At 25.1% G+C, this 18,479-nt stretch overlaps 2 protein-coding genes across 3 annotated transcripts; one reads left to right on the forward strand and one right to left on the reverse strand.

The window, feature by feature from the left end:
* Window positions 1–6,461: 6,461 nt before the first annotated feature.
* Window positions 6,462–12,768, forward strand: RecQ4 (RecQ4 helicase). The gene is made up of 9 exons (XM_012486616.3): window positions 6,462–6,814; window positions 7,252–9,504; window positions 9,584–9,695; window positions 9,765–10,564; window positions 10,650–10,937; window positions 11,018–11,353; window positions 11,432–11,591; window positions 11,666–11,985; window positions 12,096–12,768. The coding sequence occupies exons 1-9, from the start codon at window positions 6,704–6,706 to the stop codon at window positions 12,324–12,326; spliced, it is 4,611 nt and encodes a 1,536-aa protein (XP_012342070.3). The 5' UTR covers window positions 6,462–6,703; the 3' UTR covers window positions 12,327–12,768.
* Window positions 12,769–12,865: 97 nt separating this feature from the next.
* LOC100868689 (uncharacterized) lies at window positions 12,866–17,275 on the reverse strand. Of its 2 annotated transcripts, none has more exons than XM_003693724.4 (3): window positions 17,047–17,275; window positions 14,046–14,407; window positions 12,866–13,533 (listed from the first exon to the last, which is right to left on the reverse strand). In XM_003693724.4, the coding sequence occupies exons 2-3, from the start codon at window positions 14,208–14,210 to the stop codon at window positions 13,144–13,146; spliced, it is 555 nt and encodes a 184-aa protein (XP_003693772.1). In that variant the 5' UTR covers window positions 14,211–14,407; window positions 17,047–17,275; the 3' UTR covers window positions 12,866–13,143. The 2 variants fall into 2 exon arrangements, with proteins under 2 accessions (XP_003693772.1, XP_086771155.1); XM_086915029.1 differs by having other exon boundaries at window positions 14,046–14,425; window positions 17,047–17,269.
* Between the last annotated feature and the right edge of the window lie 1,204 nt (window positions 17,276–18,479).

Below are 18,479 nucleotides of genomic sequence, written 5' to 3' on the forward strand. Positions count from 1 at the left end.
AAACTTTCTACGATATTAATGAATTACGAGATTTTTATAAATATTAGCTCAAACGTTTAATTTTGTTTACCAATGTTTACCAGTAAATCGAACTAGCCAAGCTTTCAGCCGAAATAACTTGGAACAAGGATTACAGGTTACTGAACTCTTGGAGAGTAAAGGCTCTCGAATACTTCCATAATCGAGTCATAAATCTAGAGACTCGTATTTCTGTAGGGAATATTTTATGTTATTTTATACTTGCTTTCGAGTGAAAATAAAATTTTTTAAATTTTTTTCACTGATCAATGTCTGTGTCATTTTTGTTTCAATCAAAATCATCGCGATAAATAACGATAATTAATTAATAATCGTGTAAGTTTGAAATTGTGTATACTCATATATATATAGAAAATAAGAGAATGTATTCGAGTTTCGATTTGATTGAAAAAAAAAAAATATAAAAAAATTATTTAACATTGATTTTTGAAATTGGGCCGCTTAAAAGAGAGCGTTCGATTCGAGTAACAAGAAAAATTAATTTTAAAAGAAGCTAAACGAAGCCACTCCTTTTTTACAAGAGAGGCTAATCGATCGTTGACAATTCGCGATTCGATATAGAATTAGAAAAAAAAATTTAAAACCGATTAAAATCTGGCACAAGAATTAATTATTTATAAAGACGTTAATTGTTCGTTAACCGAAAACCTATTATACGGATAATCGTTCACATAAGAAAGAAATTTTCAATTTTGTCCGTTTTGGCCTGAATCATCGGAAATCACGTTCCTACCCACCCAGAAGGAAGCATTTAGGTATTATATCGTGGCATTGCGCAACCACGAGAGTGCAGCGATCCATGAGAGAGAGAGAGAGAGAGAGAGAGAGAGAGAGAGAGAGAGAGAGAGAGAGAGAGAGAGAGAGAGAGAGAGAGAGAGAGAGAGAGAGAACTGAAATCACACAGATAAAGGTCCACCTTACCTTTAGTAATATAATATGGTTATTATGAAATTGTAGGTTAAGATCGCTTTCTATCCCTTTTTAAATGATAATAAGCTAGTGGGTCACATCGAGCCTGATAATTTTTCATGAATGATCAATTCAGTTTGTTTGCAATACGCGAGAAGTAGGATAAAATGGTACGTATCATTGTTTTTCTCAATTAAAATTTCCAATATTTCGAAATTTTATCTTCTTCTTTTTTTTTTTTTTTTTTTTGTATCTTTGCATATCTCCTTAATACATATACAAATCACAGTAATTAATTTTAATTGCCTCAAATATCCCTTTAAATATTCTCTAAATATCTTGGAAGTAGAGTTTTTGAGAATATCTTTGGAAACGTAGGAATATATTTTTTTCTATCTCATAAGAAATTTTTTTTTCATCAGCAAAAAAAAAAAAAAAAAAGCTGTCAACAATTTTCAAAACACCTGTTTCTCTAGACAACTTCTAATCTCTTGTGACAGTTGACCAAGCATCATTATTATGGATTGTTTTTATATTTTTAAATTCATATTTTCTAATTTTACTTGGAAAGTAAAATTGTTTGGAATCACAAATATTATTACAACATACGTCTTAGAAAGTGAAAAAAATATTAGATAGGATATTTCAGTTGTAAGAGAATAACTTCATGTTTATTTTGACTCACGCGCATTAATAAATAGCTCTATTAAAAAAAAAAAAAAAAAATAACGTTTTATAATGTTACAGTGAAATTGGCACGTGACTTTAAATAAGTATCCTACTTTCTTATTTATTAATCGAAAAGAAGAAATATCTGTTTCATTTTGAAGTGAACAAGTGTAAAATTTTTCTTCATTCTATCTGAAAATCCTTAAATTAATATTTATGACGATGTAAAATTGATAATCGATAAAAAAATAAAATTAATAATTCCCATATAAAACGAGAATAATATATTTGCAAAATAATTCTTTGAAACACGACGTTTGTTATTCACTTATTATAGAGATTATTTGTAAATAAAATTCTAGTGATAAAATCATTTATAGATTGATTACTAATAGAAACAGTATCTAACGTATAAAAAATAAAAATTAATAAGTAATTTTAGATATCAAAATAAACACAAAAATATATATAATCGAGTACTTATTAAATTATAAGCAATTTAATTCTGGGCTAGAGAGAGTAAGATGAAGACAGAACAATCAGCTGACCAATCCGCAGTATCGTATCACAGTGTCGCAAACCCCCTAACTAAATCTTTTCGCGAGAAATTTAAAAAATACAAATATATCTGTCATTTTATCTTATTGAGCGCAATAAAAAGTCTTATCAATTTGAGAAAATACATTTTTTCCATTAATTTACAAAAAGAATATTTTTTCTACATTAAATAACATTTTAATAAGCGCGAATAATTTTATCTATCAATTTGTTTTTTTTGATAAATATTTTTAAAATTTCATTTGTTTGTAAATAAAAAAATTAATATTTAAAATTGCTTACGTATTTATACTCCAAGGTAGAAAATTCAAAATGATACGAGTAATTCTCTTAAAAGGATATGATTTAATTATCATTTCTTATTCTTCGTATCCTTTTTGTATTTATCCAAAATCGATCTTTCAAAAATGCACATTTTTATAAATACTTTGTATATTTTTTTCATACTCTATTCAAATTTTTAGAAATATATAATAATTCTAGGTTAGAAAACGAAACTGATTTGTATACACTATATTTACGCAATCCACGTACGTGTAATTATTTTGACGAGCGCCGTGCATATATTGATTAAAATATTCAGTTTAAAAAATGAGCCGTTAAACGAAGAAAGCAATTAACCAGAATTACGAAGAGTGTAAAATGCTAGCCGCGCATCGGTAGAGCGCTAGATAACAGGTGGCGAGCATATTAGACTAAACTCGGCTTTAATGACTCGTGCACAAATCGTATCGTGGAATAAATGAGCGAACAATGTGTTGTTACATCATACAGAAATTATATTATTAACGCTGTCAGTTAGAGGGTCGATTAATTTCCAGGAATGAATCGAGGCGTGAATTCGATCGAAACGAAATCAGATAAAACGAACATATGAATATATAAAGAAGGGATAGGAATGTTGATCGTTTGAAAGAAATTGTTTAAGGCCACGCGGTGACGATTTTATTTCAAAAGAATTGTCATTGCGATTGCATCAATTTAGTGTATAATTGTCGGGTGAAGTAACGCCTCACAAACTGGAACAATGTTCTATGTAATAATCACTGTGATATTTATTCACTTGTAAAAAAAAATGGAACATGATTCATTCTTCGTGTTTCTTATTTCGATATGTAGACCATCTTTAAATTATAACAAAATGTATAATATTCTCGTATAAAATTTTACAATCAAAAAGAATTCTGTTATGAATCGAAAATGTACACGTAATAATTTTCAAAGATTAAAAAAAAAAAGGAAAAAAAAAAGAGTAAATAGAAGATCAGCGAAATATAAAAGATGGTAATTGTAATATTATTTTTAATAACATGTGAAACATGCCATTATAAGATATATTTGATAATTTTTCTTTTAGATCAGTTAATTTTTTATATATACGCTATGTAACTGTTTATAACCTCAAAAAAATGTTTTCGACTTCCAAGAGAAGCTAAATTGCTACAGTAAACTAAAATCCAACTACGTGCATATGATTCGAGAAATGGAATACCTTCTCATTTAAACGACACCAATCTAGCGAATACGCGAAACGAGAGCTGCTGCTTGCAAGCTCGGACGATAAATAAAGCCATATGAATAAGTCACGAAACTGGGATTAGTTCGTCACATGCAAGCGGCAGCAAATATTGAAACTTTTATTCAATATTTCAAATTCTTATTCTAATATTTATATTGTGTAATAAAGTATATGATACATAAAAATATACAAATAGATTTTTGTCCTTTTTATGTCCCAAGTATACAAATGTCGCCACCTAGCAGTGTCCAGAATTTCTCTCAAGTTGGTTTCAATTGAAATACGCACGAATGGGTAATCTGCGCAATTACCTCACATGCAAATAAAGCTTCGTAAAGATGACCCGTCTTCAGTTGACGTCACGTTGTGACATGAGGATACTGTGTTAGAAATGACATATATACGTACATATATTTCTAATCCCTAACCATACCGTTTCGAATCTAAAATCTCTAGAATTGAAATATACCAAAAATTTCGCGACTAAATCTATTTTTCAATATAAATTAATTCTTTATATTTAACTATCATCGTTTTTTAAACTTGTCAATTTCCAGACTTCATCAAATTTATTGCGAATTTCCACGAAGCGTTGTTTATTATTTTTTTAACACATCACAATGCGATGAATTATGCTAAAAAAACCGTAGTAAAATCACTTGTATCCTGTATTTTTCCAAGAATGATCAAGCTCATAAGCGCAGGAAAGTGAACGGCCATGAGACTAGAATCCCTTTAAATCGCGAATGACGAGCGTTTACCAAAGGGGATGCAGGAAAAACCGGTCGCAATAATCGCAGCGTAACCATTCTAACAACGAATGCAAATAAACGTTAATCGTCAACGACCGATCATCGTCGATCAGATGAAAACGTAAAACAATTGAAACTTCACAGCTAATGTAGTAGCACTTCACTGTTGAATAGCGCTGCCATGAGACACTTGTGCGAACTTCTTCAACTAATTCTTTGAGAACGAACAGTATATACATACATACATATATGTATATATATATACTCGTTCAACTTTATAAGAGATATTTTGAGAAATCGTAGGTTCTTTTTGAAACATTCTTGGCTAATCTGACTTCGATCTTTATCTATATAATTCTATAATTCTAATTTGCGAACTAATTAATTTCTGTCACTGTCAAAAAAATTTGGAAAGATTATAGTGAATGTCAAAATTCAAAAAGAAATTCTGAATAGAGATAAGATAACATTTGAATAATAAAAAAAAAAAAAAGTATACATATGCATAGATTTTTATTAAATTAGAAATAAACATAACAGATATAAAAATATTTGTGAATAAGAGGAGAAATTAGTCGATAGGAAATATTATATATGACGAAACTTCAAATAAAAATAAACTTGTAGAAAATAATAGAAAAAAAGCCTGATATTGTATTCTCTTTCCTCGATTCTATGTTTAATATCGTACGAGATATTCATAAAATAGAAACGTTTAATTGAACAAGTGAAAAGTCCATCAGGACATTTTGAAATATATTACATATACAGATTTTGAAGCGTACGCCATACAAAATGTCAGTGACGTGTTCCTTAAATTTCTTGAAATTGAAAAAAATTCTCTTTAAAATCTTAATTGATTAAAAAATCATCTAATATTTTTATATTTCATTTTTTTAAGAAAAAAAAAAGAACATCGATAACATGTTAATCTGCTGAAGAATCTGATAAACTGAATATGATTCGAGCGATGTATAAACAGATTTTGTAAGATTTGTGTCGATGTTCATTCAAACAGAATCATAGATTACGAGTAGAAAATTAAAACTATATTAAAAATGACAAAAATATTGGTCATTAATTATCCAAAAATGAAAAGTAAAGAACAATATACATAGAGTGAGGCGCGGTCGATAGAGACTCGAGTATCCGTCGCGATTGGAACAGACTCGTTTGAAGGAATTTCAAATCTCGCGAATATAAATGTTTGACAGAATTCGAGAAAAAGCCTTGCTCAAGCAGGAAAAGATATTTTGAAACCTAATGTATGTAGTTATGAGGGAGTAAAATGGCAACAGTGAAGCTATTATCGATTTTATCAACGGGGACTAGGGGATTCTTTTTCTTATATGCACGGGGTGAGTCAGAAAGGGTTTGCATAGCGGCGCATCAAGAAAAGCTGTCCACTCACCTTCAGATAACTCAAGATCCAGCTCAGCAAGTTTCTCCCGCACGTCCTCAGGGAGCTTGCCGATGTCGATGTTGAACTCGGCCATCACTAAGCCATCCGCGCCGAGATCACCAATTCTCCAGCCGTACATTCCACGACCCGTCACCACCGCTCGGCCATCTTGCCTTACACTGATGTTACAGACTGCCGTCAGCTGGCGACACCGTTCAATTAGAGACCCATCGGAAAGATAGTTGATCCGCAATTGGCGATCTATACTATGCGATAACGTGTTAGATATAAATTAGAAGGAAAACATATCAATCATTAATTAAATCATTAATTTAATATTTTTATAAGTTTTTAGCATAAACGTTAGAAATGTAATTATAATATTACGCATGAATTTCTATTGATGATCTTTTCTTTACTTTTAATATTGTTTGATTAAATTATAAAATATTCGAAAATACTTACTCGTATTTAAAAATATTTACTATTTATATATAAATAGAAAAGTTACAAATTATCTTATCTCTTTTATTAATTTTCAAGTAAATTCTATCAATCAAATTTAAATACCTCACTACCATGTTCTTTTTTATTAGTTGCGAATTACCATTATTCTTGAGCGAACAAATTTTAATTTTATTTTTGTAAAAAAAAAAAAAAAAGTTTTTGTGAATAATGAATTAGGATTCCAGCAAGTTATGTGAATGACATCATGTGATTTTATTTTAAAAGTAACGGTTTTATTTACGCATCGTAATATTACAATTTTCAATTTAGGCTAACCTATCGTTTTCGATAATAGTTAACTATAATTTAATGTATATTTACTCATCATATATTCCTTTTGTGTGAATAATGGAAATATTAGAAGATCCAGTATTTAAAACAGAATATCAAAAATATAAAATTCGTGTTAAATTATGGGAAAGTCGCTTTACCGCGAAACATGGACGTAAACCAAATAAGGTATTTTATATTTTAATTTACATGAATTATGACTTAAAATCTATTCGATTACAGATATTTTAATAATATCAAGTTTCGTTAACATTTTTTCCATCTTATTTTAATATCAAATATGATAAATAAATTACTTTTAATCAAATTTTTTCAATAATATGAAATTTTAATTTCAGATACAATATTTATTCTTTAATAAATAATATTTTTTTTACCATTGTACCATTATTCAGTAGAATATTTCATTAAAACAATTTGAATATTACTTATTTTTATTTTGTTTGTTTTATACTTTTTTGTTTATATATATATATATATTATTTATGTATATATATTTATATTTATGTTATTAATATTAATATTATAATAGCAATATTAAATAAAATAAGATTTTATACTATATTTTATAAGAATATAATATAGAAATAATTCTTTACTTTTAGAATGATATTAAAGAAGCTGATATGAAAATCAAAGAATCTTATAAAATGTATTGGAAGTTAAAAACACGTGCTTTAGAAGAAACACTTACAGATATTTCATTTTCCGATGAAGTAGAAAATAATATTCCTACAAAAACTACAATATGTACATTATCTAAAGAAATTAAAGATGAAAATAAATCTTTAAAAGATAATAATAAACAAATTATAGAAAATACAAATGAAAAAGATAAAAAAGATGTGGAAAATACAAATGAAAAAGATGTAAAAAATACAAGTTTACAGGAGATAGAAAATATGAAGAAAGATACAGAAAATATAGATCCAGAGAAATATCAAAATCAATGTCAAAGTCAATGTAATAATATTACAATAGATGAAAAAGAATGTAAAAATGTAAAAGATGTATGGGGTAATCATTTGCAAAAAAACAGTGAAAAAATAGCCAAAAAGAAAGAGACATTACTTATAGGTAAATCATCATCTTTCCAATTATCACAAAATAAATTTACAAACTCAAACTTTACAAAAAGAAATCCTAGAAAATCATTATCTGCAACAAAAATAAAAAGTAAGACTGAAAAAGATAATGATTCAAATACATTGGAACAAAATACAAATAAAGAATTAAATAATAAAGATAATTCTAATATTATTGAAGAAACAAAATCTATATTTGGCGAGTCAATGAAAATAACTTATATGGAGTCTACATCTACAATTCACTCAATTGGTACAGTACAACAATTAATTGAGGGACATACAGTTAATAGAAATTTAAATCCTGGTTGGTTAAATAGATGTGCCAAACAAAATAATTTGGAATATCCAGCATTTGATTCACAGAGACTTTCTGGAACAAGTGATTCTGGAATTGAATCAACAGAATCAAGTATTTATTCACCAAAAGAGAATGTAATATTGTCACTACCATCTCAAAAATCTTTTGAGATATCAGATGAAGAAGATTTTGTTTGTAATAGTGATTCAGAAGAAGGACATAAAAATAAACGTATCAGAAATTTTAAAAAAGAATTTAATGATCAAGAAAGTCATTCTTCCAAAAGAATGTGTTTTGAAAATTGTATGAATACTTCAACATTAAGTAAAATAAATGTACAAACAATACATTGTACTGAAGATATAAATACGAATTTTAATGAAGAAAAATGCAATGTAGTTCTAAGTAAAAATAATAGTACAAATAATAATATAAATATTCAAACAAATTTGTTTAATAACATTGACAAATGTAATGAAAAAATAAAATATGTATCAGAAATAGAAACAAATACACATGATGAAGAAAATGTAGAAAAATCTAAAGAAAAATTAGTAAATCACAAAGTGCAAAGAAAATTTAAACATATCTCATCTGACGATTCAAATTTTGAAAATGATGAAAAGGAAAAGAAAAACAAAAAAAAAATATCAAAAACAAAACGAATAAATACAAGAAAGAATAAATCTACCAAAGATTCAGCAAAAGAAATAAAAACTAGAAAAAGATCTTCTAGGAAAAAAAAAGATATACAAGATGAAGATGATTTCTTTGAAACTGGCAATATAAATCACGAAACTACAGAGAATAAAAAATCTGAGATATATGGAATAGAAACTTTAGAAGCTGTTCCACGTTTTGCAATATATAAAAATTGTCAAGGAGATCTTATTGAACAATTTGCCAAATCTGTTTCTTTAAAAACTAATGACTTAAGTTCTATTAAATCTATAAAACCAAGAGGACAATTAACAGATAAAGAAAAATTGGAAAAGAAAATAGCAGAAGGAAAAACAAACGAAAATTTTGTTAGAATAAATTTAAAAAAAAAAGTATTTGTGCGTGGTAAAAAAAATTTTAATTTCTCAAAATATAAAAAAAACCAATGGAAACAAAGAAAAAAAGATCTTGGATCTAGTGAAAATAGTTTAGCAATAGCTGATTTTGTTGAAAAGAATGGTGTATCAACTTGTTTTAAATGTCAAAGTATCGGTCATTTTGCAAGAAATTGTCCAAACACAAAGAATGACGATTTAATACCAATAAATGAGATAGATGAAAGTTCACAATTTCCAACTTTAGAAGAAGCTGAGCAAATGGCTAGTCAAAATGCAATTATAGCTCATGCTAATAGAATCGATCGTTTGCCAGAAACACCATCATTTTCTTCTAAAACACAATATGAATCAACAGTAAATAAAATTAAGGATAAAATTAATGATGATGATTTATGGGAACCCATTGAAGACGAAGTATAAATTTATTTGTTTATAATTGTATTATTTTTTTATAATATTATGATAATTATTCTATATTTTATAAAATTTTTAGGAAATTTTATGCGGACATAAAATTCCTGATGATTTAATACAAAAATTATTACCACCAAAAATTGATACAATACAGCCATTGTATAAACTTAAGGAAGATCAATCATGTATAGGTAATAAGTGTAAAACTTTCTAACTTGTATACTTATTATAATTTTAATTAATTATTTTAATTATTATAGAAACACCATCTGAAGTTTTTGATGCGTTGCGAAAATTTGGTCACACAACATTTAGACATGGCCAAGAAAAAGCTATAATGAGAATACTTTCTGGTCAATCAACTTTAGTAACTTTATCTACTGGTTCCGGAAAATCTTTATGCTACCAGTTACCTGCATATCTTTATTCTCAATATTCCAATTGTATCACTTTAGTCATATCACCATTAGTATCCTTAATGGATGACCAAGTAACTGGTGTACCATCCTTTTTATCGGCAGCTTGTTTGCATACTAATCAAACGCAAAAAGTAAGAGATAATACTATGAAAATGATCAAACAGGGGAGAATAAATATTTTGCTAATCTCTCCAGAAGCCGTAGTAGCTGGAGAAAAATCAACAGGATTTGGAGCCTTGTTAAGGGAGCTACCACCAATTGCTTTTGCATGTATAGACGAAGCTCATTGTATTTCGCAGTGGTCTCATAATTTCCGTCCATCTTATCTTATGGTTTGTCGAGTACTTAAAGAAAAATTAGGTGTCAAAACGGTACTAGCTCTTACTGCTACTGCAAGAAAAGCTACAGCAGAAAGCATAGTAAATCATTTAGATATACAAGATGGAATTGCAGGTGTTATTTCTGATATTCCAATACCTAAAAATCTATTGTTAACAATTTCTAAAGATGAAAATAGGGATCAGGCTTTAATCAAATTATTACAAAGTGAAAGATTTCAAGAATGTAATTCGATTATTATTTATTGTACTCGTCGAGAAGAATGCGTAAGAATTGCCGGTTTTTTGAGGATTTCCTTGCAGGTATTTTGGTTCCTATTTCAATATGGTTTCATTTTAATAGTATTATTATAATAATAATAGTATAATATATTTTATTTTTTAATAGAATGTCAATAATTCTGAGAAGCCAAATAATAAAATATCTTATATTGCGGAAGCGTATCATGCTGGTTTATCAGCTCATCGTCGAAAAATTGTACAGAAAGCATTCATGAATGGACAAACTAGAATTGTTGTTGCTACTGTAGCTTTTGGTATGGGTATTAATAAGCCAGATATTCGCGCTGTTATTCATTACAATATGCCTGGAAGCTTCGAAAACTATATTCAAGAAGTTGGAAGAGCTGGACGAGATGGATTTACAGCGCATTGTCATTTATTCTTAAATCCAATAGTACTTAAATTTACTTAGATAAATTTGTTATGTATATTTGATTTGTATCCAAAGTATATGACAAAGTTTTTTCATTTTAGGAAGATAAGGATAAATTAGAATTGCGTCGGCATATTTATGCAAATGGAGTAGATAGGCATACAATTAGACGTTTACTTCAAAAAGTTTTTGTTTCGTGTTCATGTTCAAAATTACGTGAAAAAATAGCAAATAATAGATGTCCTGGTCATGAAGTTGCTATACCAGTTGATGACACAGTTATGGCTTTAGATATTTCAGAAGAAATAATTTCAACACTTTTATGTTATCTTGAATTACATCCAAAAAAATTTGTTAGTGTTCTTTCATCCGTATATGTTAGAGCTAGAGTTTCAAGTTATAATGGATCTCAAGGATTAAAACAAGCTGCTCAAACAGTGCGTATATGTAACATATATTTCTACAGAAATAAGATTTTACTTATTTAATATTAAAAAATTTAATCAATTTTTCAGTCACCACCACTTGCTATGGCAATAGCATTAGATTTAAAAAATGGTATTTCTCATGAAAAAGATAACGTTATCGAATTTCCTGTTGTGGATGTTGCATCTGCTATAGGTTGGGATAGTGGTGTAGTAAAAAGCCATCTTAAAAATTTGGAATGGAAAACAGGTTTGTGTTAATTAATAAATTATAGCATATATATAAAAATAAAATTAAAATATCTTGATTTTGTTTTTTCCTAGTTAATGGGATTCCAAAACGTTCAACTCTTTCGGTAAAATACGATAAACTTGGTTTAAGAGTAAAAGCTCCAGGAGATTTAACGGAATTAGAACTAGATGAAGCACTTGATGCTTTAGTTTACCGTGTGCAATCTCAAGAATCTTCAGCGTTACAACAACTTGAAACAATTGGTGTTATACTTCATAAATTCAGTGTATCATCTATAAATGAGTGTTTAATAATGAATGATAATATAATTAACAATTCTAATCGATTAAAAGATGTTATTCGCAGTTACTTTGACGGAGAAGTCTTATTAGATATCGATTTCAACAAACAGGTATAACATAACAGGTTTTCATATGTATATAATATTCAGTATTATATCTTATATATTTATTAAATCATATTTTATAGTAGATATTATGGAATATTTTTTATTTTTTTTAGAATATAATGGAAAACGAAGCACAAATAGCTTGTGATGTACGTAATTTGATTGTAAGTTATCGTGATAATAATTTCACTGGACGTGCAGTTGCTCGAATTTTTCATGGCATACAAAGTCCGAATTATCCTGCTTATGTATGGAATAAATGCCGTTTTTGGCGAGTTCATCTTTCATGTAATTTCAATGTTTTGTGTCAAATTGCAACAAAAGAAATTTTAGCTTTACGCTAGTAATATTGTTTTCAAGGAGTTTAAAATGAATTAATAAACTCTTTAACATTGGCTTGTTATAATAACTATTATTGAATGTTAGATATTATAAATATTTGATTATCTGTAATCTATGAATGTTTGCGCTGGGCGAAATTTAAAGGTATATTATAGATCTAAGAGATGGGTTTATAAATTCGACACATATTGACTGAATAATTTTATTTTAAAAACATAGATAATTAAATATTATATAACACTTTATTGTATCCATAACAAGTGACAAAATTCGTCGTATATAAAATATTTACTCGAACGTGATTTAAAAGAGTAACTTATTTTTTTACATTTATAGAATAAATTTTAAATATTTTTTAAAAAAAAAAGGTAATGTAATAATTATTTTCTTTCATCATTGCTGTAATTTTAATATGTAACAATAATAATCATAATTATATATTAATATTGTTATATTATTATTTTTAATCATATATATATATATATATATATATATATATATATATATATATCTCAAATATTAAAATATTTGTCCTGCACCATTATTATTTAAAATTTTTTTATTTTCATTATCAATTTCAATTAATTTACAGCAATAAAATCTAAATAAATGGAAATCACATAAGTTTTTTATTTTCTTAATATTAAAATATTTAATGTTTTCATCAAGATGGTGTAGGAATTTTATTCGTTTTTTCCATTTAAATTTAATTTTCTTTAGTATTTCCATTTATTAATTTTCTTTATTTCAGTTGAAAAACAATTTTAATCAATGTTGTGTAATGATTGTTTAATAATTATTAATAATTATTAAAACAATTCACGTTACCACTCTTTTCATGTAATTGCATTGTCGTAAAAATTTGTGCATTCGTATTTGTTGCATTTTACCAACACGATTCATACACATTTCATTTTGACATAGAGCGCAAAATTCGGATGATATTCCATGAAACGGAGAACGAAAATAAACATTGGCATCCTTTAACATTTTATTCTTATGATGTGCCCAAATGTGCAATGACAATTCGAGCAACATTAATACAGGCAAGAACCAGCGAAAACATAGAACGGCAAGAAAAAATAAACAAACTGGATTGACTTGACCAAATGATGCTCCAACAGGAACAGGTTCTAATTCCATTAGATTTTCACTTTTTTTTAAAGAACCGTCCTTAGCCAATAATGTTTCCTTCACTTCTTTCGGAATCTAAAAAATTTAGTATTAATTTACTATTATCATTTATATTAATTATATTAATTTTTTATTATATGTAATACGGTAAAAATTGGATATAAATAAAAAGTTTTTAAAAACAAATATTTTTAAAATGGTAAAATTAATTTTTAATTTTAATATAATTCCAAAGCTCGAATTTTCTTTATACATTATCTTAAACAGAAAAGAATAGAAAATGAAGAAAAAGAGAATAAAACAAACATCATTTATTTCACGTGTCACGGAGAATCTCTTATTCCTAAAGGTAAATAAACAACATTTACGTTGCAAATTGTCCTATGCAATTACCCAATTTTTACCATATATTTTTAAAAATATAATTAAAAAAATTCAGTTTTAGATTCTCACACTTCTCTTTATTTATTTATATAATACATCGAATTATGTAATAAATCATAATTATGTATCATAATATTCGTTATTATTTCATGAAAAAAAGAAATAATAGTATGTATTTTATGGAAATTGTTTGAAATCATTACCTGAAAACGTATTCTTCTCTTAATAGTTTCAATACCAACCACGTTGATTTCCGGCTCTCCTGTTTCAGCATTATTTATCGAGCTAACTAGTTGTCGAATCTCACAATCAGAAGCTGGAAGACTAATACTCTCACCAGTTTCTTCATCAACGTAGATTCGGTCCATTTTGTTAATGTTAATGTCAATATTAAAATATAAAAGAAATGTGCACAAAAATATATTCGATGTGTTCTTGTATTTACTGTGGAAAATAGATTTTAATGTATTCGGATGTATGGTCAGGTCTTCGGGGTCACTTCCCGGATACAAAGCTCTGCAGTTTTTTTATTCTAATGGTTAAATACTTTGATGAAAAAGTTTTTCTGAAACAAATTACACGACTATCTATTGTTAAATCTTTATTATTATTTCTATTTAATAATTAGAATTGATTGGTTATTTAAGTTTTAGTTTCAATTGATATATTAATTTTATTTTAAATATGATTGATGAGTCACTTCATTAAATAAAAAAGAAACAAAGTATTGAGTATTAATTTTAAAAAATTTAATTTGAACATTTTTAAATTTATTAATTTTTAATATTAAAAAATAAAACGAAAAAATACATAAATAAATTAACTAATAATATAAAAAAAGGAATTAACAAAAGAAAAAATTAAGAAAAAACAAATATCACCAAACATAAAAAAATCAATAAAAATACAATACAAAAAAAAACAATAAAAATATCGATTATAGAACATTACTATGCGAGTGTGCTATAAAGTGAATGTTATTAAGCTATATATTATGTATTTATAGTATGTCATAGAAACATTTATATTTACATCTCGAATCAATTAATAATTAATTTATTTTATTAAAGTCGTTTATTTATAATTTTTATTTTTTTGCCATTTTTTTCAATATTTTAAAAATTTCGTTATGTGATCCATAATTCATAATATTTTAAAATTTTATTTTTCTTAAAAAAGTTTTATAATATTTAAATCTTTCATTCTATTTTTTATATTAAATTATTCAATAAATATTATTTTACTATATTGGTTTCAATTTTATATTGCACGTAATTACTTAATACGAACAAGTGTTGAACAAAAGTCATTGAGGTAAAGGTTAACTATGAAAATACGTCATATCGTGCACGTGAAATTTGGAATATTCTAAATAACTGAATTAAATGAAAATTTACAGCTACAATTAAAATGGTAAAATATTACTGCAATGACAGACAAGTAATTATTAAGTTTTTCATATCAAACTGACGAGACATTTATATAACCTTGTGTTTTTTTTTACTTGTTTTTTTTTATACTTGTTTAACAGTAATTATTTACTTATTTAAGATAATTAGCTAATATATATATATATACTGTTATTGTTATTTATATTGCAAAATGTCTATAATAAATAAAATTGCATTTTCTACAAGAATTATATAAAAATTTTCTAGAAATATTCAATCATAAAATACATTATGATTTGTTATAATATATGTGTGTTGACTGATTTTAAATCAATTTGATGCAATTTATAAGTTAATTATTTTACTATTCAATTAAAGTATTTCAACTAAATAAAAATATTGATTTTATCAATTATTTGTTTTAAGAAATAATATTATTTTATATTTAATAAACAAATAATTTTTTTATAAAATTTTAATCTATATTTTATATTTCAACTATATTATAAAAAAAATTAATATAAATTTTGATCACATAAACATAGTCAAATTGATTTAAATAATGTAAAAATAAAGAAAATGTTATATTTTTATATAACATATATATTGAAATATAATTATAAAATTATTTAATTTTAATGGGTTGTTCAAAACGAAAAGAATCTTTTTCTTCATTTACCTTAAATTTTCATCAAGGACTAATCTGCAATGAAATCTTATGCAATCGCGAATAGAGATTAGACGGCGTTTTTAAGACAAGATTTTAATAATGCTTCATACGAGTAAAGCATTTTATAAGACTCATAATAAATTCTAATTTTTGATTAATTTGCAATAAAATTGAATAGTGGAATTATAGTAATTAACCGTTAATTACTTAGCTATTAATTCGCGCTTCCATGGAAAAAATATAAAAATTTTGAATTTATTATATTCATCATTCAATCGAAAACATTTTATTTTAAAAAGCAAAGATATCCACATAAGAATAATATAGAAACTATTAATAACATTGCTAATAATATTAAATTAATGATATTAAATTAAAATCGAATATCTTTATGGAGAATATTTCAGATATAGAATAAAACATGATTAACAGCAAAGGTTACAATTACTTATATATGTAGAGATTGACAAGCTATGTAATTAAAATTTACAAGTTTTATTTAAAATTTCATAAATTAATAATTTCATAAATAATGTTTCATTATTTTGAAATTATGAAAAAGATAAATTATTATTATATAATTTCATTGATTATTTTTAATAATCGATATGCAATAATTAATTGATAATCTATTTCAAATAATTAATTATATTTTATTAATTTTATTAGTAATAAAAAATAAAATTAATTTATAAAAACTATGACACTATCATATAACATAAAATATCAATAAATAAATATATTCTATATTATATACATATAATAACTATATATAATAACAAATCAAAAATATAAACAAAAATAATAAAAATAATTTTTATTAATATTTTTTCTGTAATTTTTTTGCTAACAAAAACTTCTATTATATTCTGTTATAATCAATTTAGTAATAAGTTTATAAAATTTGATACTTAAAGATTTTAATTTTATTATCTATAATATTTCTAATAATCATTACATTACAAAATTTATTTAGTTCGAATGAAGTAATAGGAAATTTATTTTAGCCAAAAACATTTAAAATTTAAAATACAATATTTAATAATAATTTGAAATGAAGAAAAAAATTCAGAAATATATATTTACAAATATTATAATTATAAATATATTCGTTAATAAGATCGTAATACATTAATAACTTACTGTTTTGTGACGATTTAGATTCCACAAAAGAAATTTTATGTTTCGGCATTACGTGGATTTACAATTTAACAACAAACAAGATTGAAATTTAGGTGGAAAGCACTCTACTAACAATAAAATACAACATATTGTAACAATTACAGCATTTAAATATGTATAATTCCTCGCGCAGTTGTAGCTTGACTGAAGGTATTCGCCATGATAACCTTTAACTATGTGAATTGAAGATGGTCGTATTTATAAATTATAAAAGCATAGTATAATATGAAAATATCCGCTTAAAATTTTTAATATCTTTAAAAAATGTAGTAATAAAATTTTTAAAAATACTCATTATCATTTTTTAATATGATTTTTAATATCAATAATTTGTTGAAGATAAATTTTAGATTCATAAGAATTTGAAAAAAGATACGAAGTTTAATCTAATGATAATATTAATAAGTTCATAATTATGTCAAAAATAATGTGTAAATGAAAATTTTATTTTCATTAGTAAAAAGAAATGAAAATAAATAAATTTAATATCTAATGCATTTTTTATCTTGTTTTAAATGTTTTTGAATCCTTTTACCATTTTAGTTATCATTTTCAATATTATCGACTGTTAAGAATAAACCATAAAGCAAAGACAAAATAGATCCATTATTCAATATATTTTTATGTCACTTAATCAGATGAGAGTTTTGTTAACATTTTTATATTATATGCGACAATATCGATTCAAAATGAAATCGATAATAGAGATAATCGCATGATTGTCAATGAGATGAAAAAAATTGTGATAGAAATTCGATAATTAATTGTCTTTAACAAAAAAATTATAATAATAGAAAAATTTAGATTATGCATAAATTATTGTTAATTATTTTTATGCAAGAATTGAGAGATAGTAAAATAAAAAATATAAGAATATAAATAATATATAATATATATAAAAATAAATAAATATTTCTTGTAATCATGATATAAAGTATTATTATATAAATATAGATATGTATAGATATTTTTTATGTCTTCGTTCGCATTTTAATTTTAGCATTTTAGTATTTTTAATTAATTGATTTAATTTAACACAAACAATGAAGAGATTAAAAAATGACAATTTTTTACATAAATTTATTTTCAAATATAATTATTAATTATACGACATATGAATTATATTGTACAATTTTAACTAAATTGATCTTTTATAATTCTATTTCTAAAATATAATAAAATCTTTCTAACTTTTTAAAATTCAAAATTTTTTCAATAGTAAAATATCGAAAAAATATTTTCGTTTCACATACGACATTATCAATTTAATAGAAAACGATTTTAGAGGTCAAAATAAATACAAAAATTGATATAGAAATTTGATTGAGATTTATTTATTAATTGATTATAATTAAAAAATTAAATTATAATCAATTAAAATTTGTATTAGATAA

Source organism: Apis florea, unplaced genomic scaffold, assembly GCF_048593485.1.
Source record: "Apis florea isolate Af1SG1 unplaced genomic scaffold, ASM4859348v1 contig_1914_pilon, whole genome shotgun sequence".
In the NCBI taxonomy this organism is placed as follows: Eukaryota; Metazoa; Arthropoda; class Insecta; order Hymenoptera; family Apidae; genus Apis; species Apis florea.